General features: G+C 40.2%; 1 protein-coding gene across 7 annotated transcripts in view; it reads right to left on the bottom strand.

Moving 5' to 3' along the window:
- RPTOR (regulatory associated protein of MTOR complex 1) overlaps positions 1-23666 on the bottom strand; it is a 160885-nt gene that overhangs the window by 104668 nt on the left and 32551 nt on the right. For 6 of the 7 annotated variants that reach the window (XM_075169348.1, XM_075169346.1, XM_075169345.1 and 3 more), the window contains exons 4-5: positions 10864-11022; positions 4345-4491 (exon numbers count right to left, since the gene is read on the bottom strand). In XM_075169348.1, the coding sequence (XP_075025449.1) occupies positions 4345-4491; positions 10864-11022 (306 nt within the window). The remainder of the gene's footprint in view (positions 1-4344; positions 4492-10863; positions 11023-23666) is intronic. The other variant, XM_075169350.1, reaches the window with a different exon arrangement.

Genomic DNA, 23666 nt, shown 5'->3' with positions numbered 1-23666 from the left:
ACGAACTGAAGAAGCTGTGACACACGCAGTGTAAGCATTTGTCCATGAGGAGATGAACTATTAATAACCACAGAGTGAACACACAATACCAGCTAGTAATTACAGATCTTGTCGGACTTCTAGGGATAACAATGTAGCAAAACATTCTTTTACAAGGAAAAGAAAGGAGGGAAGGAAAAACAAAGAGGGTCAAGTAAAGCCCACTATGAACATTTATTTTTGCATCCTTAGAACATCCACTGAAGTCAGACTTTCTAGACTGCTTGGTTCCCTCATAAATGTAACTTTTTATTAGGGCAAGATATGAAATAAGTAGAAGGCTAAAGAAAGATTAAAAAACATAAACTGGCAAAAATGTACTCGGTCACAACTGTAAGAATAGTAAATAAACTATGTAAAGTTACCATGTATGAAAGGTTATCAAAATTATCAATATGCATTTATCTACAATCTTTAATTGGTTTTCTTATACGTCAACAGTTTCTGTAAGCAATCCGTTAGATGTAGACCTTGCAGCAGGCCATAACTAACTCGCAACTTCTTCCAGCAGAAACACAGTCTCAAGGCAAAGTGATGCGTATTTTCCTGTGTAAGCCTGGCAAGTAAAAATGCCTTACTATCAGAGTACTTACTGTGTTACCTATTGTTATTTCAGGGCAACGGACAATCCACAGCCTTTCAGACAAAATAATAGCGGTAATATTAATCTACCAATTATACTGAAATACGCTATCACAAGATGGTGGTAATTAATTTGTTCTGAAAACAAATTATAGCTGCCCAAGCTAAGGAGCACTTCGCTACTTGCGAGCGCTCTGTCTATCCAGAGGAAGAGCTAACGGATTTGCAAGTATTACTGCCTGTAATTAACAGAGAGGGAAACAATATATGTATTTTAAACACTGTTACTGAAAACACTTACGTACCTATATAATTAGACTGAGAAACAAGCACTTGACAGAAAACCAACCCTCTTTGAATTAACAGACGTGTTCAAGGTAAACTTGGGAGGAACTCTGGCCCAAGACAGAAACTAAGAGTTGTTATTTCAAGTGTTGACCAGACCTGCCAGCTCCACACAATTCCTGCTGTGAGAATCCTCTTCCCCTGCGGAAGACATTAATGCAACTACAGAAAAGGAGATGTTCCTCTCTCCCAGCAGATGGTGGATTAGAAAAATTCTCCCCCCAGACATGATGTTAATGCCAGATAACATTCTGCGGTGCTGTCGTTAAGCTAATTTTTTGAGAATTTACGTTGAAGATGGAAAAATAAAACCTGCGAGTTCCTCAGCTCCAATTAGGACTAGTTAGTCATATACCCTGCTGAAGGGGAAAACGAACTGGCACTCCCACCGCAACACCCAATTCCTACACCAGGAACAAAGCAAGTTAGTATGCACCTGTAAGGTACGCTGTTGAAAAATTCAAACAGTAAAGCTGAAAATCAGGAAGTTGTATCTCGTGCAGCAAAGCACACATCTAGGAGACGTATTTCAGCCTTCACTTGTGTGCATCTCAAATGTGGCTTACGACAGCAGACCTTTGCTGTATGAAACACGTATGAGTCAGAGGAAACACGATGTCCCAATTACACAGAAAATTAATCAGAAATAACCAGCCTACTGTTTTATCATTGTTAGCACAGCACACTTAAAATGCCTGCTTAATTCTCCAAAATTACGGTGTTTTACATCCTCACAGAATCATCAGAGCTAGCTAATTAGATGACGAAGAGCATCCAGTGCCATCACTTCCACTGCTCATTACAAGCAGAGTCAGAGCTCCAGGGCAGGCAGAGCGAGGTGTCTTCTGCCCAGGTTACTGCTGCTCCGCAGACATGGTTTCACCTGCCACTTTCTTACAGTGCCCCGAGGTCAAGTGCCCGCCCTCTGCACCCTCTCCCACCACCCTTACGGCTACCGTGCTTAGTGGTGCCCAGCAGGACGTTAATCAGGAAAGCAACGCAGGAATCCCAGTTTCTAAAAGCTGGGGTCAGTTTCCAGGTCTGAAAAATGTCTTTTGGGAAAGGAAAACAATAGCTTTCTAATACAAATATCAGGACAAAACCAAAACAAATAAAGGCAGGATCAACTGGAAAAATGAACTTTTAAACTAATTTATCACACTTAATACTGCGCCACATCATAACCACATAAATGGATTTTCTTATCTGCAAAATATGTACTTCTGTTTAGCTAGACATTAAACCAAATCCTTAGGTTAACTGCCCATCCACTGGAAATTAGAACAATTTACAGATATTTCTCTGAAACAGTCAAGTCTACCACAGTCCAGGGAAACCACCAGTCCCTATATCAATAGCATCTAACTTAAAGTTTGGAAACGCTGTGTCATATTAGGAATGATGGGGATTGGTAGACTTTATTAGCTTAATTGCTGCCCTATGAATACACAATACAGAGCTATAATCAAATGACAAAATTATCTCCCACATCTGCCCATCCCATCAAAAACCAGTTACAGCTGAACTGGCTCTGGTGTCTCCAGAGCTAGGTCTTCTGCCTTCACCCTCACCCCCCTCAGAGAAGCAGTCTTGCCAAAGATAAAAACTACTTTCAATTGCAGTCTGTCCATCAGGATAAGATCTGACAGATTCCTGCCTCTGATATACAAAGTCGTCTTCTTACTGAAACCAGTATACTTTTTTCTATCTGCACAGCTTTTCACTCACACACATTAGCCATACTTTATTTACTAACAAAAGGCAAAAAAAAAATATTTGCTATTCAAGTGCTATTTTGCAGGCAGCTCTTTAAAGAAGACAATGTACCATGCAGTGCTGCAACATCATCTTTTCTCAGGTATCTCAGAGAAGCGTTAAGTGCTTTTCTATCACTCCCAAGTTATCATCTCTTTTCGTGCTTCCTCTCTTTTGAGACTGAACAAGATTTAGATTTTACATTAAGAAAGAGTACCAGCCTTTATATTCCATGAACAATGAAAATCAAACATAATGGGGTTGCAAACGTACCTGTAAGTACGTTGTAACTAATTTTTATGTTTCTGGTGGAACTATGTATAATCTGATGGCACCTGGCCAGTGCTCTGTGCTATCCAAAAAAAATTGATCCCGAAAAAAATAAAACAAACAGCCATGGCTTCCCTCAGCCTCACTCTGTCAGATTAAGAGAACGGCAAGCTCCACTAATCTCCTTTCAGTAAGATGGGCTAACAATTATCTTGATCACTCTAGCAGCCCCTCTGAGTACCAGTTCCAGCTTTACTTCACTTTTCATGAATTTGAACAATTCAATAGTTTATAGTTTTCCAAATGAATTCTCATCCATGCTTCGTATGACACCGTAGGCACTTTTGTATCTCTGTTACCAAGTCCTCTGCTTTCTATTAATAATAAGCAGTTATCTCAGTGAGACTTCAGTAGCGAATGAAATCTAAAGATACAAAATGGAAAGCTGACATACAACCCTGAAAGTATTTTCATAATCAAATTAATTGGTAGTTTTAACCTGTGTTGCAAAGAGAAGAAACACTAAAGCAGTTTTCCTATGTAACCTCACATATTTTGCAAAATAAAAAACCAGAGGATACTGTTAATATCTACTTGAAGGTTGTATTTGTGACAGTCAGTTGTCTGATTAATTAATATTCTTTCCTTGAAGTTGGTTGTTTTATTTTTTAAAAATACAATGTCTCAGAACTGTAAGAGTGTAAGAAGTTAACCTTTAAAAAAATGTGCTTTCTATGTAAGCTAAAGCTAGCAGGAATTTCTGGCAATGGGGAGTCTTGCCATCTCAAGCTGCTGCACAAAGAATCCTGACTTCTTACCTTCCACTTCGCATTTCAGATTTACTTCAATAAATTTATTAGTAATTATGTTTGCAGTGAAAGACAGCTTTTCATTAGAAACACATTCAACTTAAGCAGACTGTGAAACTGAAACCACCAGTGACAATCCCTCTGTGTATCAGGTTTATTTTATTTTGTTTCGCATTTTCACATTCAGTTCAACAGCACAAAACTCTAACTACATCCAAATACATACCCAAATACTAGACTTTTGCAATTAAAATAAATATGTCTAGTTGACCTCAGCATTTATCTCAGCAGAAAAGACCATTAGGGCACAAATTGATTCTATTAATATTACCATTTAATTAGTGCTTGTATTAAAAATTATTCCAAGTTTAATAGGATAGCAAACTGAACCAGAAAGATTGGAGTGGCAAAATTATTTGCAAATTAATTTGCCTTCCCAACGTAGTTTTAAACACATTTTTCAGCTGTATATAGCAAAGCAAGCTTAAACTTAACCCTGCAGCACAAACAAACGAATGAAACCTTTGCAACAGACTGCTCTCACCTCCAACTCTTGCTCCCTCTGTAGTGCAAATTGTTTGAATGACTTGACAATAAGGCCAGCATTAGAGCAATCATAGACGAAAATGGAAGGACTGCCCATCCAAGTTTGCAGGTCATATATGGATAGAGGAATATACTGAGTATAGTTCTGTAAGAAGAAAAAAAACACTCGAGTTAGAAAGAGGCGAAGAAGCAAGAGAACTTTTATTGGTGAGATAATGAAATAAAAACACAAAAAATCCAATTCTGAAATCACAAAATAAAACCTAGATTGAACATTGGGCATATTAATCAATACAAATACCAATCAACATCTACCAATAATGAGGACTACGAACCCAACTCCAACACAAACGACAAGTAGATTTTATTGTGGTATTGTTTGAAACGCTAAACTCTAAACTAAAATTCTAAAACTCAAAGAGTGCTCTGATACGTGCTAACAACCCCAACTAGCATTTAATAGTGCAATTTTATCTCAAATTTCTGCAACACTGATAAAGGATGTAAACCAGCTGTCTTTAACTTAACATCAAACGTCTTAAACTGAAAACTCCATCAATAAATCAAGATTGATAATTAAGACTATGTAGCCCATCAGCAGCTACCCCATCCTAGTTTAATGAGATGCTTCATGATTTTATTACAGCCTTTAACTTCTATGCAACTTTCAGAATTATCCAATAGAATTAAAACCAACAAAGCCTGCCTTCAACAAAGTGAAGTACCAACAATTTAGCTTCTGTAAAATTGAAGTATTTTGTTCCTTCTCTTCCACCTTAACCCCCCCAAATAACTGAAGGCAAGAGCTTCTTAAAATACAAGGAGGATCAAAAATCAGACATTTAAAATTAGCTAAGAAGGGCCACACCCTAAACTAAGTGGCAGAACTGAAAATATAAAGCAAAGCAGATTTCTGCCATTTGAGCCTGAAAAGAGTCCCGGCCAAACACACAGTGGCTGCTGCATAATCCTTCCCATCCGCAGCCAGAGGGCAACCTGTTCATGTTCGTTCAGCATTGAACTCTGCCCAAAACCTACAGTAAAAGCTGTGATGTTCCTATTAACATCAGCAGAATGATGGATGGGATCATAACTCCCATTTAAATTCAAGAGACTTAAAATAGCTGTAATAAAACCAGTAAACTTTTACAAAAATCAAGTTTTCAAGGACACCTACATAAAGACAGAAGTGATCATAAACCATATGTTAGATAAGGTAGGAAATAGTAAGTAATTTCAAAATCCAGTTTTGCCCATATATATGTTTCAGTTGTTTCATTAAAATTAATAGGAAAAATTGTTTATAAAAGCCAAAGGTTGAGGGAGTTAGAAGCTTTGCAAATTGTTGCAGGATAGAATGATACATGAACAACTCACCCTTGGCATAGACCTTTTCTAAGGACACCACTCAGTTTAAGTACATTCCAAACATAGTAAGTTACATATAAAAAAACCTGCTCTGACACATATAATCGATGAGATTTTATGGGCATGCATTGTTTTAACTTTACATGTATAATGCATACTGCTACAGTTAAGATTGGATTATAGCTGTGATTAATATTGTGATATTTCAAAACAGAAGAATTTTATGTTCTGATTTTACTGTGGGGGTCACATATAACTTATCAAATTTGCTAATGATATGTAAATGAGATAGTTTGAAGAAAAAAGGAGTGTTAAATAATAGTTTTCTAGCGTGGTTGCTCAGGGTGATCTTTTGATGCTTGATCATCTCGCCTCTGCCATGCTGGGGCTGTGAGTATGAAAGAACTTGTCTGTATGTTTTGTTCTCGGTATTGACTTTGGTTTTTAGCGAGAAAGTTTCTGCTCTGTTAACACAACTCCCAACATCCCTCTGTGACTGTTTAAAGGAATGACACAACAAACAACTAAACTAGAAACTGATTTTGAATGAATTTCATAACCAATTGCTTAACGAGCAACTCAAAAATATTTTTCAAACACCACGCTTCAGATTTTGCTCAGAACTTCAGAATAAACGTGTTTGTTTTCTACCTTTTTGAAACCATGTTGGGATTTTCTCACAAAACAGTAGCAAGCAAAACTAGAAAGAGAACATTGCTCCTTATTAATACAACAGCACTCATAATAAATATATGAAAAGCATGTTCTGGCACTTTCAAAATCTGGCAAAACGCCAGATAATGCCAAATTTACTGGTTTACAGGGACTGTCTCAACCCTTCCATTGTACGCCAATACTATACAGCAAGCCAGAGCAGGAAGCCTCCAGTAAAATAATGTACAATTCCATAACTAAGTACTGGCTTGTAACGCGTGCCAACAAGAGCAGCCAGCTAAAACGTCGAGCCATGGCAATCTTCTACAGCATGAAGGAGGACTGCAGCTTCTGGCCCTTATTTGGTCAAATAGAGGATGTTTCAGCAGAGCTGTGGACAGGATAAGTGATATGTAAATAGTTTCCAAAGGACTTAATAGGAACACAATGATGATGCACATTTTGTTTCATATTCTCACATCAGCAGCAGCATTTGCTTTTGACAATGCACACATTTCTTGTCTTTTTGTACAACGGTAAGACATAACAGACCCAGGAAAAAGGACATTTTCAAAATAATCATTCCTTCCAAAGCATGGTACAATTTCTCTTTCCATTTCCTATCAAAGATGAAACAATGCTCGAAGAGTATTCTCTAAAGAGATTTCTCTAAAGCTAAAAAGCTTCCTCAGAAGGTTGCTGTGTTCAGCTTCTGTCCTGGGATTTCTGAACTTCATGGAATCCCTCAGAAACCTCAGGAAATGAACCTCGTGGCAATGAACCTACGGGAATCCATCCCCAGTTCTTTCTATATATCTTATTATCTTTCTAACCGAAAGAGTTCAGGAACGTTTTGTTTGTTGAGCTGCAAAGCAAAAATTAACAAACGAAAGCACAAATTAACAAACGAAAGCACTATAAACACCTTTACGTGCTGCCTTGGAGCAGCACTGCATTTGCTGAGCAGCTGTGATTAAAAGCTAAGAAAAAAAAATTACAACGGAAAATACTTTCTGCTTCCCCTAATGCTCTCTCTGACCCCACGAAGTTACCGAGCTGAAGCAATTTCTGGAGCGTGTGTTTCGAGGGGAGGAGGAAGGGCGCGGGGAAGAGGAGCGGGCACCTCCCCGCACTCACACCCTGTGCTGCGAGGAATGCAGTCAGCAGCATCCCTCACTACCGTCTTCTTTTCTGCAAAGCATGTATAGAAGGTTTAAATTCTAATAAAATGAATGCAGATGAATATCAGATTATTTATTTACTACTGTCCTCTTCATCTGTCAGGCTAGATTAAATATCAAAAGGAAAGGCTTGCTGCATAGCTGAAGCCTGAAAGGTGAAGGTAACCGCAGAGGTATTTATGCTACAGCAAGCACAACTTGTCAAAATCTATAAAAAATTAAAGTCAAGGAAAAACTGTCTGTAGGAGAGAAGGCAGGTTTGGTTTTTAAAGACCAAGTTAGTTGAGCTACTAGCTTTTCAAGTGCCTTATCCAAATCGTACCATACTGCTTCCTCCTTCACGTGCCTTTCCAGTAGCACTTGAACGCCGTCTAACTGAACAAAGTGACTGAGATGTGCAGCTGAAGTGAACCAGGCTTCACGATGCTTCCTGAAGGTTTTATCTTTTTTAATCTACGTATCAGAATACACCATGCTTAATCTCTCCTGAATACACTCCTGCCGCGCGGGAAAGGCTTCTTACAGTGCACAGAGATCAGCTGCAAATGCAGGGGTCTCCCTCCGACAGAGCAGGGGGACCATCTGCTAATGCTCTGGCAGCGCCGCGACCCCGCCGACAGAGAAATGGCAGAGCCGGAGCAGGGACACCTTCAAGAACATGTCAGTCCATCGCCGGGCCCTCTGTCAACTAATTCCACCAGTTACACAAGCAGAGAGTTTTTCAGAAGAGTAGATAATAAGAGAAGCATTCTCTTTATACTACCATTTTAAAACATCAGTTCAGACAAAGCACCAACTGTGCAAGGGCAGAGGTCTAAACTAACTTTAAAATACCAACTCTTGAGAAATTAAGGGGAAGATATTAATGAAGATCTAATACTATGTGAACTTTCTCCAGCTTCATAACGAAGTGCTCCTACACAACGACATCTATTTGCTGTCTCTGACAGCCTGCTGGCACACTTTGGGAGATTTAAATACGACACTAGAAAAAGGTGAAAAAGGAAAAACTGAACACATACTAAGGTTCTCTAAGTTTCCAGGCTCTCTGGTGGTAGCTACCAACAGCACTGCAAAGCTGCTTTCACTTCTCCTCCCCTCATAGCAAACCGGCAGAAAAGAAGAGGCACTGGGTCTGCTAGGCTGTGCATCCCACAGGCACCCAGGCTGCCACAGGCACGGGCAGCGAGCCCGTCCAGCTCTGCCGAGCTGGGCTGCAGGAGCGCACGGAAGGCAGCGCCGGCTGCTCAAACGCAGCGGGAGAAGTCCTCTCCATCATCACCTACGTCATCAGCCCTGTAATGGCTGCACACCAATTTTATGGGAGGAAAAAAAAGGAGAGGAAAAATGAGCATCCACAGACCGAGGACAAAAGCACAGTGAAATGTCTGGACAGATTCTTGAAATCCGTTGCTGTCTCCTGTCCCTGAACTAAAACAGACGTCGCACCTTCTCTTCGCCCCACCGCCCTCTACTCTCCTGCAGCACTGCTCCAAGACCTTGCCAACAGCCTGACGACCCGCCAGACCCCACGTCCCAATGTTCGGGTTCTGGGAACAGGAGGAGGGTGCTCAGCCTGCCCCCAAGGGAAGTCAGCATAAACCCAACACGTTTTATTGCCTTCGACAAACAGGTCAGCCCGTGACACGCACGTCCACCAGCAAGGCCTGCTTCACCCCTTTTGGCCCCTCGCTTGGATGATCTCAAGGTCCCTTTCATCTCTGCCTTCACGCTCTTATAACTGAGACTTCAAGTGCATGCATGAGCATTTTAAATCTAATTTTAAAATGTCAGCACAGTCAAATTTCAGTACCTCTACTACTTCAATTCAAGAGGGCTATAATACTGAGCCTCATTAGGCCCTCTGCTTAGTTCTGAGACTGAATTCCTTAGGACTGATGTCTAAACACTGCTGATTTCCCCCCCCCCCGGTATTTCCCTAAATTAACCCTTTGCTTAAAAGTAAAGTTCTACTCCTGATTCTTTCTTTCCAAAAAAAGCCAATATTTGGTAACATGCTGCAAAAATTACCAAGTTTCAACTTTCCCCATCAACCTCTATGGCAATCAAATTTTTTTTTTCCAGAGAGACCTCAGCTCCTGATCACCAGTGGCATCCACACCACATTACCCCAGCTGATACTGCAGGCAAACTGGCAAATACCCAGTAAGCTCTTAATAAAGCATTTGGCATAACACACAACTTCATTGAGCAGTGATTTCCTCTTCTTCCGTGAGTAACATTCTGCCCAGCATTCTTTCTGGCTTATTTATTACCCGCTGGCTGTTAAGTAAGAAGAAGGTCACTCCTATTTGTTCTTAAACACCAAATTCAGCTTCAAAATGAATTAGTATTCAGACCAATTGTTTACTGGTCTGAATACTAATCAAGTCTCCAATATAGATGCACCAGAGTAAAGTGATGCCCTCTTGCACTTTCTCCCCTTCCTTTCTACCCTGCTCTTTCAAACTACCAGTGAATGCTCATTCAATTATAAAAATAATGCATGTGAAGTATGAGAAAAGAAGCCCTCAAAATAAAATAGGAGCATATCTGTAATAATGAATGCCAGTCCTGTCAGCTGAATGTGCTTTTCAGCTACGAGCAGTATCTCTCCATTTCCTAAGACTCCATTTTAAATCAGTTACCCTTAATAGACACTAAATAGCTTAACTAAAGGGAAAGCAAAGTATATTTAGGTCACACTTGGAATCACTCGAAGGGTGTTGCATGTGATCTGCATAGCTGTACAAACCATGGCTACAAACCATGGCTAAGCAGGAGTAACCAAAGCCTTTAGAAGAATAAAAGATACCTATTCTATTGTACTTGGAGACTCCTCCTCCTCATGCAGCATCTCTAGGTAGTTTGAACAATGGCTGTTCAGAGTTAGTAGACGTTTTAAGCATAAACTTTACGGTGAGAACTTAATCATCAGTCAGTGACATAAGGCAGCAAAGCCAAGTCCATCGGGGAGCCTCACTGTTTGCTCCAGACACGACAGGGCTGGGGTGCTACCTCCGAAAAGCAGACAAAGCAAGTGGAAGTAGCTGGCTTTTCGGTGTTTTGCAATGAGCTTTAGTGCACTGAGAGAAGACCCTCCTGCCCTGCTGGGAGGTGAGGGACACCCTATTTGGTCTCACAGAACTTCAAGAACACAAAGAAAGCAAACAGCTGTCAGCAGGGAACTAAACAAATACCTGTGAACACATTTTAAACCCTGAAAATTCAGTTGTTCTCTAACAGAACACTTCAATAATTTACATAGCAGTGAAAAAGATTCAGCTGGTCAGCACTGCTTCGCAAAGACGCACCTTATTGAAGACCCAGATCTCCCCATTTACTGTTGGCCTGGGGACGCCATGTCCATTGTAGTGGAAAAGTACCCGCTCTTCCTTGGCGTTTCGACGCAGAGATGTACACAGTTTCTTAACTTCATCCACCGTAGGATCAAGACTCTGCTTGTACCTGGCCTAGTGACATAAAATGTAAGATAATCATTTTAAGTGTAAAAACAAATCTATTTAAGATGCAGGCACCTAGTTAAGATAGAAGCATGTATATAAACTGGTTATATTGGAAAAAGGAAACATAAAATATTTACTGTAGAGCTGAATAAACAAAATATGTCTGCTATTAGTGTGTGGGATTGCACATACAGTAACAACACAGGTTTGACTGAGTTTATCGCATCTCTGAACTCTGATCCGTTTCACCCGGGCATTACTACCATTCAAAATGCCTTAGAAAGGTCAAATATATTTCCAACATTAGCCAGCCTCAAAAATAACCCTGCACAATTCTCTAATCCTCAAATTCATACCCTGTATATCTCCAACTGAACAAAATTCCCTCTTAAACACAGAAAATTGTAGAAATCAGATATTCTGTAAACCTCAAATCTCATACTGAAATGTTCCTTCCCTCCCATCTGGAAAAGGGACACAGCTCTTGCTTCAAGCCTTAAAAGGAACGAAAATACCAGAGTGAAGGGTGGAGGAGAAGTTCAGATAGCTATCCTTCACGGAATAAGAACAAGAATAGTAGCAGCCCCATCCTCTTCCTAAGCCCTGACTAGTTAGTTCCCCTTTTATTAGTAAGACAGATATAAAAGAAGCCTGGCCAACACCTCTGCAAGTATGTTAAACCTGCTGGAGTCTTGCCTTCTCTAGATGGACCCACAGCAGACACAGGGAAAAATTTTACAGCAAAAAATTTCTCTTCAAAAAGAAACATGGCCAACTTCTTGCAGCTATACTACATACGCTATGAGCACACTCGTTTTCAGTAATAAGTTTACTTTGAACTTGCAGATCTCTCCATCCCAGCAGCTCACCACCATTACTGGTTCCACCAGGCCACAAACGCAACTATGGCTCAACAGTTCTTGTCTGCTCTTCACATATAAGAGGCGCACAGAAGACTGCTGACTAAATGCACAGCAGTTTTAAAAGTAGCCTAGTTACCTGCGGATACTATAAGAGACTACAGAAACCTACAGAATCCAAAAAAATGAATGAATGTGTAATCAGCAAGTACATTACAATTTTATTCAACATTCAGTGATAGATAAAAACAGGAAAAAAAATCAAAGCAATCTAGCATAACACTAACATACTTTTAAATTAACTTACTAACTATTAGCTGTTAAAATCAGGCACCAGGTTACACCAGACTGTATTGCATCCTCTCCCTAAGGAAGGGTTATGAATATAACAATATTTCATAACCTCACCTCAAACAGCTTATGCTTTAAGACAACAACATTCTCTCAAGAAAAAAGTGCACAAAGGTCCCAGGAATTTGATATTCACACAGCTGGGTAAGAAGAGGGAAAACTGATTGAGAGCCCCTGGCAACCGACCCTTGCTTTTGGAAAAATTTTATATTCAATACCATCACAACTTTGGCTGTAGACAGTACATTATTGTTCCTAGCTATACAGCTCTACAAGCACGTAAATCAGAGCACATTTCTATGTTTGAGGAAAAAAACCCTGTTAAAAACCCCCAGTACTTCAAAAACATTTTTACTCAGCTAAATTCAAGGTGCCTATGTAGTAGCTAGTTTGTCATACTCAAAAGTGCATTTTTTTGAAGCAAGGCCAAATAATAACAAAAAGACTTTCAACTGTCCTTTGAAAGATAAAAGCCTGTTTCTTCCTCTCTTCTCAGTCCTGCAGAGAGAGACTGAGAATCCAGAATCACAATGGCTTAAAAAAATTAAAGCCAATGTATTGAAATAAAGAACCACATTTAAGAGCAAGACAACCGTATACATACCTCTACAAAAATCTGCTATTGAAAGCCTGTTTATAAACCAAATCAAGGTCTCAGAAGTTTGGGCTTTTTAGGTTTTCTGCTATGACAGGCAAAGATAAGAAAGTCTTAAAATATCACAGTAAAAGAGGATGAAGCACTTTAATATAAAAATGTTTTGCTTATCTATGAAGCTTGAAAAACAGGTATCATGCTGCTCAATTAATATTCAGCATCTCAAGCCAATAGGCGAGAGGGATACAATGAATGGCATCATTTGCATGATTACAACAACGAAGAAAAGCAAGCAAAAGGAGAAAAAATATTAAGAAAGAACCAGTGATCTGACACACTCATCCTTTTTGGGAGCTTCCACACTAAGTAAGGATAAGAGGCTATATTAATCTTAACACGGACCCCCCCATACCTCTTTCTCTCTCCTTTCGGTGTTGTTATGAAGGCGCTGATTTGCAAAAATGTGCACCTTAAATCATGTTCTGCCTGCTGGCATCTTTACAAGACACTATAACCAGAGTGGTCGGTAATTTGTCAGCTCCTTTTTTTCAAAGGAGAACACTCTCATTGGAACACCCCTCACGTCCTTTTAGCATAAATATTAAATACAGCTCGCAATTAATGGAGGTGAATTCACACTCTAAAACTAAAGCCTGTAGATCTAAAGATCCAAACTGTAAACATATCACTTGTGCACTGAGAAACACAAGGCTGAGAAGAATGAAAAGGAGAGGAGGGAGCCTGTAAATAAGCAGAGAGCCTTAGTCCTACCTGTCAGCTCAGGACTTTCAGGCCTGAGTTCAGCACACATCATTCATGCACACGCGACAAGAAACAGGTATCTGAGTAACAAACTAGACCAGGTGGGGTCTTTTTTTTTGTCTTTTTTTTTTTCCCCTAAAAAATACCTTCAAGACTTTTTTCATTGGTATGCAAAAAATACCAGGAGAATAAGTACAGTAATTACAAGAAATGTTCAGGGCTTGTTCATCTGATTGGGGTGTGGGGCGTTAGTTTTGCGGGGAGAGGAGGAGTTTACTGGTTTATGTGATGCTCTGTGGGACAGGGTGCTATTTTTAATAACTGTTAAAAACAAAGAAGATCTCCTTCCAGAACAGAACTACAGAAACTGAAGGTCTTTGAGAAGAACGTACAGAAACAGCACAAAAACCGTGCTAACCCATGGGCTGCCACTCCTCCCCAGTACCAGAAAGCACATTACCCGTGACCAGCTCTACAGCGTCCCATCATGTTTAACACGGCTGACACCCAGATGAGCTGTGGTCCGGGAGGATTCACTGATTCAACAATTTTATCTTTCCTTTCACAGCATGAAGAAGCATTTTTAAAACACAGTTTTAGTTCTCATACGCAAATTTTGCATTTTAGCATCACTACCCTTTTGATGACCGGTTTCCTTTTGTCACCCTCCTACATCTCCTTCCGACATTATTCATTTGTCTTCCCTGGTGATGTTGTGCTGCATTCCTTCCCTTCCACTTCCAAACATCCTTTCAAGCAGTAGTTAGTGCAAGAGGTAACAGAGATCCTAACCTAAACCCTTGAAAGGTCTGTTGGGCTTAATCTCAGCAACTTCTGTTGAAATCACACAGACACACAACAAGGCTTTACGTTTTGTTTTCCCTTTGTTTTTATGAGCTATTGACCAGTTCCAGATTGTTACTGCATCTGAAGACCATGCTGGCCTTCCCTGCCTTCTATTATGTATTGATGGCAGATATTTTCTGGTGTTTGGCAAGGAGTCTTTGCTTCCTAACACAATTATCACACAAGACAATCCAGACTTCGATTCCTCTGCAGATGATGCCCAGCTGTATCTGTTGCTCCCAGCTGATGTTGCAATCGTAGCATTAGAGCTGTCAAAAAGCCCGACCGGAGCACCGTGATGGACAAGCACGAAATTGCTGACGGTGATGTCAGCTGGCTTTCTGGTGTGAATTTGATTTTCTGATCACCTCTGTGTCTCACTGAAGAGCTCCTGTCAAAAGCAATAACTTTGTGGCGGCCTGATCCAGACTACCCTCGTTATTCTACTCACGCAGACAAAATTAAAAGTTTTGCTTGTTTATGTGATATTGCCACACTTTTATGAAACACTCACTGGTTTATCCAACTTTTTTCCTGTATACTTGTTTAAAAATACAATTATTATGTTAATTTTTAAGACATTTCAATTTTCAGTATGCCACAAACTTCTGGGTTGACGAAACATTGTATTGACAAGGTTGCAGGAAATAGGAGGAGTTTCAATACAAAGGAGTTCTGCCACCCGAAACAGGAAAAGAGAACAGTTTGGGGCTAAATACCAAGTGCATTAGCAGGGTGTTTTTGCTGTGGACATTAACATTAACCATAGTTAATGCTGAAATTTAAAGTGAGACAGTTTTGCTCTGTTATGCTGATCGCCTATTGACACACTCTCTCAGAACTACTTTCCAATTTTTTTCCAAACCTCCTATCACAACAAAATCAAAGCAATCATCTTTAAGAGAGAAAACAGGGATTCGCTAAAGATGCGATCTATCAAAACCATATCATTTCCTTATTCAAGACGAGAGCAACATTCGGGCTGTATCTGGTTTGAAAACTGTCCTTAGGATCTGCACCAGCTCCGTGCCATTTTCATCAGGACGAGCGAGCGAGGTCCAAACGAGCCAGCAGCACAGGGCCGACACTACCAGTGTAATTAGCAGGTCTGGGAAAACACCAGGGGAAAACTGCCAGTGGGCAAATAAAGCAGAGTTACAGCTGAATAGCCTGTCAGCTCCTAACCCAGCCTCCCTGAAAGGGCTGCACTGGCAACACCAGGGCTCGAACACAACACACAAAAAGCAGCAGCGATAAAGCAGAAGCATTGTCCCATTTGTTTCATGAGGGATTTAGTTCCTTCAAAGGATAAGTAAAACACCCACGTGTTTACTGATTAGCAGGTGATAGCAGCAACCTCTCCAAGATGAGTCTGTCTGGAGGGGAAAAACCAATTCACTGTGTTCATCAACTTCTACCCCACTGGGAAATGTCAGTATGTATTGGCTGCATAAAGTAATTCCCACAGTTCGGTGGATTTTGTGCTTAAATTAATGGCTCTGCTTTGGAAACTTCACCTAATTATAGGTTTTTTCTTATACTTTGAGTGGGGTCAAAACATAAATCAAACAATGAGGAAAAGTCAAAGTTACAGTCCCCTTTCCCTGGATATCACCAAGCTATGGCCAAAAGGGCAGGGGCTGCAGAAGCTCAGCGATTTCGTGACAAAGTGCTTTTGCTGTCATTTGAGAAACCAGAACCCGACTCATTATCCGCCTTCCAAACTCCGGTGTGCTCAACCCTGCCAGATGCTGAGTTCAGGAAACTCACCTCGGGATTAGGTCCTATAAAAAGAAAGAAATGCAGAGTGCTAAAGGTGACAATTTGAGAATAAGCGATTTAAATTGCTGATGTTGCTTAACCGTTAATGGGCAATGGGGAGAAAAAGAGTTTTGGAAGCCAGGCCAGGTTTCCGTCATCATTGGCACTCCTCAGCCCAGCAGGGTGACAGATGCATGCTGGAGTACTATGGCATTTTCATCAGGGAGATGAAATTTTTTTCCCCTCAAAAATACAAGGATAAACTTATTTTCCCATCAAAGTTATAAAATTCAAGTCTTGATCTTTCATTTTCCTGCAGTCTTGGTTCCAGAAAGACTCCACAACCCTTAAACCACAGCGTGCGTGTGATTCAATGCCAAAATAGCAACACCTAGCACAACAGATATGAACTACATGAAAAATGTATCTGTTGGCATTCATAACCTTTGCTATTCACAAGTTATAATATTGCCCTCTTCATTCAGCATAACAAAAGCCTAAAGTCACTCACCTTTTATCCCTAAGACACCTTACTAAACCCAATGGGCAAAACTTCCATAAAAATAAATTCATACTTCGTTTTTCTACAACTGGTATTACTACAAATTGCTTTCCCTAGTAACTTCATACTGCTGAGATTTGATGCTTTTGGTGAGTCTGGGTTGAAGAACGTAGCTATTCCAATGATTTCCCCAGCTGCTACAAAGAGACATTAACTGTCTTACATGCTGCTAGTGTGTAAAGAGGGTAAAACTGTGCTCATCTGAGCAGAGAAAAGGCATCATCTGCACAAGACCAGAGGCTCGCACTTAAAAGTTAAGAAATTCTCGGACATAACTTGGCTAAGCAGGATTTAAGCCCCTTAGACAGCATTTCGCAGATTAAGCTCTACAAGACTGTTTGGAGCGGGCGCTAGCAAGAAACAACTTGAGAGAGAAGTGGCTAGGGGGTAAAAATATGCTGGCAAAGAGTGTGGAATGGCTTGAAATCCACTGTGTAAGGACTAAGGAAGCTCGCCATGAAATCACAGCTCTGTTTCTGTTCATATCTGCCCTCCTCTCATTCCCCTCTCCCCTCGAAGGGGTCAAAATCACCCTTACCGTCGGACACACTGTCAGGTAAAAGACTCCCCAAAACAGGAATGGGTCTGGTAAGACAGCTCTGCTCTTCTTGAGAGACTCACTGGCACTGCTGCTCCATTTCTCATCTGAAGATGCGTTCCCAATTTATCAACGGAAGAAATTACTCCAACATTCAATATTTTATACTGAAACTGTCTTTTACACCTCCTTACAGAAGAAGCCACGTGCATTATCCTACCCAGAATCGATAATGAAGTATAAAAGCTTTATTTTGCTGAAGATTTTTTTTTAAAACAGCTATTGGGTGGCAAAGAATCCCACATGCAAAATAGCGCACACAAAGCAAGAAAAACACAGTTTCAGAGTTACTGCTACAGGTAAAATAAATAAAATAGAATCTATATAGTTGTAATGTTTGAGTTTTTAAAGTTCACTATAGAACATTCAGTTGATAGGCAGGATATGTACAATACAATGAACTGAAAGGTTTCCTATTCTGCACCCTGCCATCTCATTACTTCGTCCCGTATAATCTCAGAAAGCCAGGCTGGGTTGGATTTCATGAAGTAATCTCGTCCCATCCCAGTTATCCTGATGCAGAATCAATCGCATCCGCATCCTTCCCGACAACTGGCCATCTAACCTGTGTTAAAGCCTTCCTATGGCAGATGCCCAAAAGCCGTGCAAGGCAGTGAGTGCTGCATTTCCCTTATAGTTATACACATTTTTCCCTAACATAGCCTAATTCTTCCTTATAATGATTTATAATCTTTTCTGCTTTATTCTTCAAAGCAACTCTACTGTTCAAGGTGAATCTCTACGTAAATGGGACATCAGAGGATGTCGTGCAGCTGCTGCACTGTGACTTGGATCAGATTTGAATCCCAGTTTCCAAATGCAGAAAATACATTAAACCTGAGACTTTGCCATGCACACAGACAGCCTACTTAACGTGATTTAATTAAAAGGAATCAAAGCAATCTAATTATTCCAAGAGAGTGTTTTTTGGAACAATGCCCAAATTTGAAAAAACAGGAATAGAAAAAGCCTTACAAAGAAATAAGTTACTAAAAAAACAAGAGTAATGAAACCAGCAGTCTCAAGGGCCAAAGATGTGCAGGTTTCGTACTCTCTCTCGGCTGTGTGCAAACCAGAGCCTCCAGCCCAGCGCACAAACCACTTTGCTACTGCTCAAGAGATCAAGGTCACTGCTCAAAATCGTTGTTGTTGCTCCACGAGCCAGTTTAGCTAGCGTGGTCTGTGAGGACGGAGGGAGCAGGACACCAGGGAAAAGAAGGAGGAGGGAGACCTAATACCAGGTTCTGAAATGACAGGAAAATTGTTGCAGAACTTCTGTACTCAGTTTTATCAAACTGACTGTAAAAGGTTAAGATCTTGGGATCAAACACTTACTCAAAGGCATGGCAATGGTCCTGTGCGAAGCCGGCCCTGGAAGGAAGCAAACCCATGCTGCTTCCTTCTGCTCCATTCTAATGAAGCAGCACAGTAACTTCAGAAACAGATTATTTCTACAACCGACAAAAGAGTTTACTCAGTTCAGGGTAGGGTGCTCAGGGACCGATACGCCACTCTAGTCTCTGCATTCCCGAGTTCCTGACTGCCACCTCTTCCTCACACACGAGAATCTCAGCAAGTCCCCAGGACTGCAACTGTACAAACCACCCACAGCTGAATCCGACGGCCACAACCTCCTCCGGCAGCACCCGCAGGCCGGAGGGCCATTCCGCGATACACGGCAGCGCAGAGGCAGTTATCCGTAAGAGCATGTTAACTACCACTTTCACGGTAAGAGAATTCAGACCAGTATCTTATAGCCAAAGAATATAAAAAACCCTGCAGCCGGAGATGTTTCTCAGATGTTTGAAGACCTATTAATGATGAACCCTAAAAATCCTGGATTTAGTTTTCCTTGAGTGAAAAAGATAAAATTGAATTAATTCAGATTCCATCTTTTATGGGGCAACTGTCAGTTTGATGCAACACGGTCCTCCGAATGTCTGGAACAAACTCTGGCTTAGACATATAAAATAGGTACATATATATGTCAAACAGTTTCACGCCATATAATTGGACAACCATGTTGTGTCGCACAGCAAAGCAACATCATCGACGTTTTACTTTTTCAAAACTATTTAACACACTGGAAACATCCAAAACAATTAAAAGGAATATTGCCAGAATGATGGCACTGGTCTTCCCAAGCAAAACATAATTCATTCAAAGACTGGTGTTACAGTTATTGTATTTAGCTTAACACATTTAAATAGAAATTTTGAGCAACATAACCACTCAGAAAATTAAAAGGCCCAAAACCAAGAATGGGTGGTGTGCAGGAAAAAGAATGACGGTGAAAACTCTGGAGATTACTGGAGAAATTTAAACCTATACCACACCTACACACATGTGCTTCTGGCTTGATTTTCATCCTTGCATAAGACCTCTGTCAAGCTGCATCTCCATTACAAAAGCAACAAAGTGGAGAGATGAGGACTCTCTCCTCCTTTTTACTATTTTAGAACTATTCACCACGAAGACTACCTCAATGTATCATTATTATTCCAGTTGCTACAATTTAACTTTCGATGAAATCAAAACATCTTCATCTATGTCCCATTGCTTTCTTTTCTATATTTTTATTAGATAATAATGATCAATTAAGGAGCAACAATGCACATTTACAGTGTTTTCGCATGATGCTCAGCACTGAATGAGATATATGTGAGTTAAACTACACAATGAAAACCTTTGTGCTTTCTTATCCTGTGACTTTCACAGTGCAGAATAAAATAGCTATGTTAGGAAAAACCGAAATAAGTCCTTTTTAATTGAGTGACGGGTATATTAAAGTCTGATTCTGAATTACGGTACAGGAAAAAGCAATTCTAATCTGTCAGCGTTGCTCTAGGCTTTACTTACTACGTCAGGGGTATCAGAGGGTGGTAACTATCCCATTAGTAACACAGGATAACAAATTGGCTCAACAAAACCCTCCAGAAAAGCCAATGTGAGCCCAACTCTTACAGAGCACGGGATTTTTAGAGCAAAGGGGTGGGAACATTTTGTTACCATCACCCCTTCCGAGGCTTATTAAAAGACTAAACAAAAATCTCTTCATAAGGACGGCATAAATATATAGCAGATAAGCCGAAAGAAAAATTACCCGCAGTGGCACTGACAGAAATAGAGATAATAACTTCTATGTATATCTAAATCACATGTCTTCCTCATGACAGCAGCTGAGAAGGCAGGACCCGGCAGCCCGGCTACAGCCAGCGCTGGATCCCCAACGGCACGACCTGCTGCGGCTCCTAATCGTCTCTCACGCAGCTTAGAAAAATAAGCTCTGAAAATGAAATGTGCATTTGTTTTTGCACGGCAAGGAATTCTCTTTCAGATCTCCACTCGCTGAGGCTGCAACGCCCTGGAAAATCCTGGGTTAAGTGATTTCAAATAATTTTTTTAAATTATTGAGAACAAAACTTTAGGAAAAAGAGAAGACTAAAATAGCTATTACTTACAATAGAGCAAAATTAAGACAGGGCATTTTAAGCATACCACACAGATAAGCTTCTGTTTTGTTTAAAACATTCCTCAAACACTAATCCTCACTTAATAAAGAAGCAGCAGGGGAACAGCAGCATTTATACTTGCACATTAACAAATTAAAATACAATAGGAATAGCTTAGATAAAGTAGAAGAGAATAGTGTTACCATAATTTTATTTATTTATTTTTAAAGCATTCTATGAAATCATCTTGTAGTGACATGCAGGAAAACAAAAAATAGGGTCAAAAAAATTCAGTAAGCTTTTCAAAAGGTTTAAATCATATTCTAGTGCAGTAGAAAGGAAGCTCAGTGATTTGTGCCATCTTTTTTGTCCTTATAAGGACTGGAACGTCAATTTTATTGTTCTTGACTGGATGCTCAAATTCACCCTTGTTTCCATTTCTCTAAAGGTCACATTAGATTTCTTCTCTGAATATTCAGAAATTCTTTGCAACCACCTCCAGTCCTTTTGTTAGGGAACTTTTTGATGTTGAGCAGAAAGAAGAAAAAAACCTAAAGCTCCAAAATGAGTTGGAATATGCAGACAAGCTCGTATCTGCACAGAATTCGGGTAGTTACCCGAAGATCAGATAAACCACCAGTAATCTCTGACAGAACTGCATAAGTGTGCGCAAGGTCTGTATGACCCATCACTATTATCTTGCACCGGGTAATATCTGCATCAAGTAAGAAAACTGTGATGAATACATACCACAAAAATATATTTTTGTATTTATAAATATTTATAAATTGTAAGTTAATTTCTGTGAGGAGATAGTACACTGCACATCTAGCAAACACTGGATTCACAGTCTCCTAAACACCCTCCTGATTTCCTCTGTCTAGTTGGAAAAAAAAAAAAAATGTTTAAGCCCAGCCAAGCCTCAGCTAGAGATTCGCTCTGGTTTGTTCGAGAAACACAGAGTAAGAATTGTACACTAGCTGTGACTGCAAGGCATCACTATGTTTTGGGGGTTTTTTGGTTGAGGAGTGCGTGGTGCTTCTCCAAGCCTGAGAATCTTCTTCTCCTTAGGAAGGTTTTCAAATAAAAGTTATTCTATCACAAAATGCAAACAAGATTTAAGACTGACTGCCATTTTGATTTTGGTATTAAAAACACTTCAGATGCATCAACACTCGGACCAATATTTCAACTACCAACAAAAAAACCGTCAATTAAATCTATAAGGTGGGTTCCAGAGGATTAAAAAAATCACAAGATACACAGGGACCGGCCTAAGAACCCGGAGGAAGCTCTCGCACAGCACGAGGAGTTGGTCCAGCTGATCAGGAGTGAGAAGCTTTAGAAAGCACACGCTTCAGGTCTGACTTGCGGGAAGCAGAGAGCTCGCAGTTGCCGAGCTGACAGGGCCATCATCAACCGCCATCAGTTACAGGCAATGAGATCCCCAGACTTTCCACATCCCTGTGACATCTCCAGGAGTTACAGAAGAAAAAGTGTAAACTAAATTAACTCAAGTATTAAATTAGTGAACTTTAACTGTAGAGGGCAACCTCAGTTTAAAGCTGCCTGGGTATCAGGAAACGTGAAAGCAGTAGGCATGACATAATTTTTTTAAACGAATCCAGAGAAAATCCAGAGCAGTCTGACGTCCGTGCTAAGCACATTGGTAGGAATAATAATAGACAAAACAGAAACATGAATACAGAAACATGAATAAACACCTCGGGGAAGAATCCATTTAACATCTATAATGAGAAACCATACTTTTTGTTAATCAAACTCTTATCTTCTAGACTTTTTGAAAGAAATCAAAGAGCACAGAGATGACAGAAAGCGTCTTCTTGATATAAACCCATTTCGACTCCCAGAAGAAACATAAGATTTGGAGGAAAGTCCATATAAATAGACTTGCGGGTGGGGGGAGAATCATTAATTTTGTCCATGGAGGGAAGTCGCTGTGAGTTCCAAGGGGATGAGTTTTTTTAGCCTGAACCATCCAACGCATTAATAAATACTCCTGAAAAGCAAGTGAGCAGAAATATGACAATCTGTTGATCACAGAGGGTTATTCAGAATTACTGCAGGCAGACCCTGCGACAGGGAGTGTTTCAGCAGCAGTATGGAAGAGGATATCCAATACAGATGCATTTAAATGTTGTGCAAGAAGAAACACCATTCTGATTTTACACAGAGAACAATTAGCTTTGAATTACGTACGAGCACTCAGACACAAGATCTCGGGAGTGTAAGGAGCTGTTCTGTACAAACGTCAGCCCGCTAGCAGTCATAAAAGCAAGTAGAGAGTTAGCAATCACTAAGAAAGCAAGAAAGAAGCCCTAAAACCATTATGCCACTGTAAAGATCCAGCAAACACCTATATCTTGAAGACTGTGTGCACGTCTGGAGTTTTTTTAGGAATGCAATGGCTTTCACATGAGGAATGATTAAATGGCCTAGGATTCATCTGCCAAGAGAAAAAGATACAGAAGCTGTATATAACAGTGGCCTGTAAAATGAGAAGCAATTATGTTTTATTCATTTTCTCTTGGCTAGCTATTACTTCTTCAACCTAGAACTAGGCGAAATAAAATTAAGATATCCATTGACATGCTTAGAGGAAAAGAAACAGAGATGCACAGCTTAACTAAACATTGCAGAGACAAGCACGTCCTTGCCACAGGACACCACCATTCGATCACTTCTTTGAACAGTTTTAAACTCCTCGGCATTCATAAAATCCTGGGAGAACAATATAGGCAGGACAGTCAAATACCAGGACTCCACCTCCAGCTCAGAAAGCCATTAAGCATATACGATACACGCTCAGGCTCTTTGCGTGAAACGTTTTTACCCATCTGCA

The sequence above is a fragment of the Calonectris borealis genome, chromosome 20 (assembly GCF_964195595.1).
Source record: "Calonectris borealis chromosome 20, bCalBor7.hap1.2, whole genome shotgun sequence".
Classification (NCBI taxonomy): Eukaryota; Metazoa; Chordata; class Aves; order Procellariiformes; family Procellariidae; genus Calonectris; species Calonectris borealis.
This window is presented reverse-complemented; position numbering and strand designations above follow the sequence as displayed.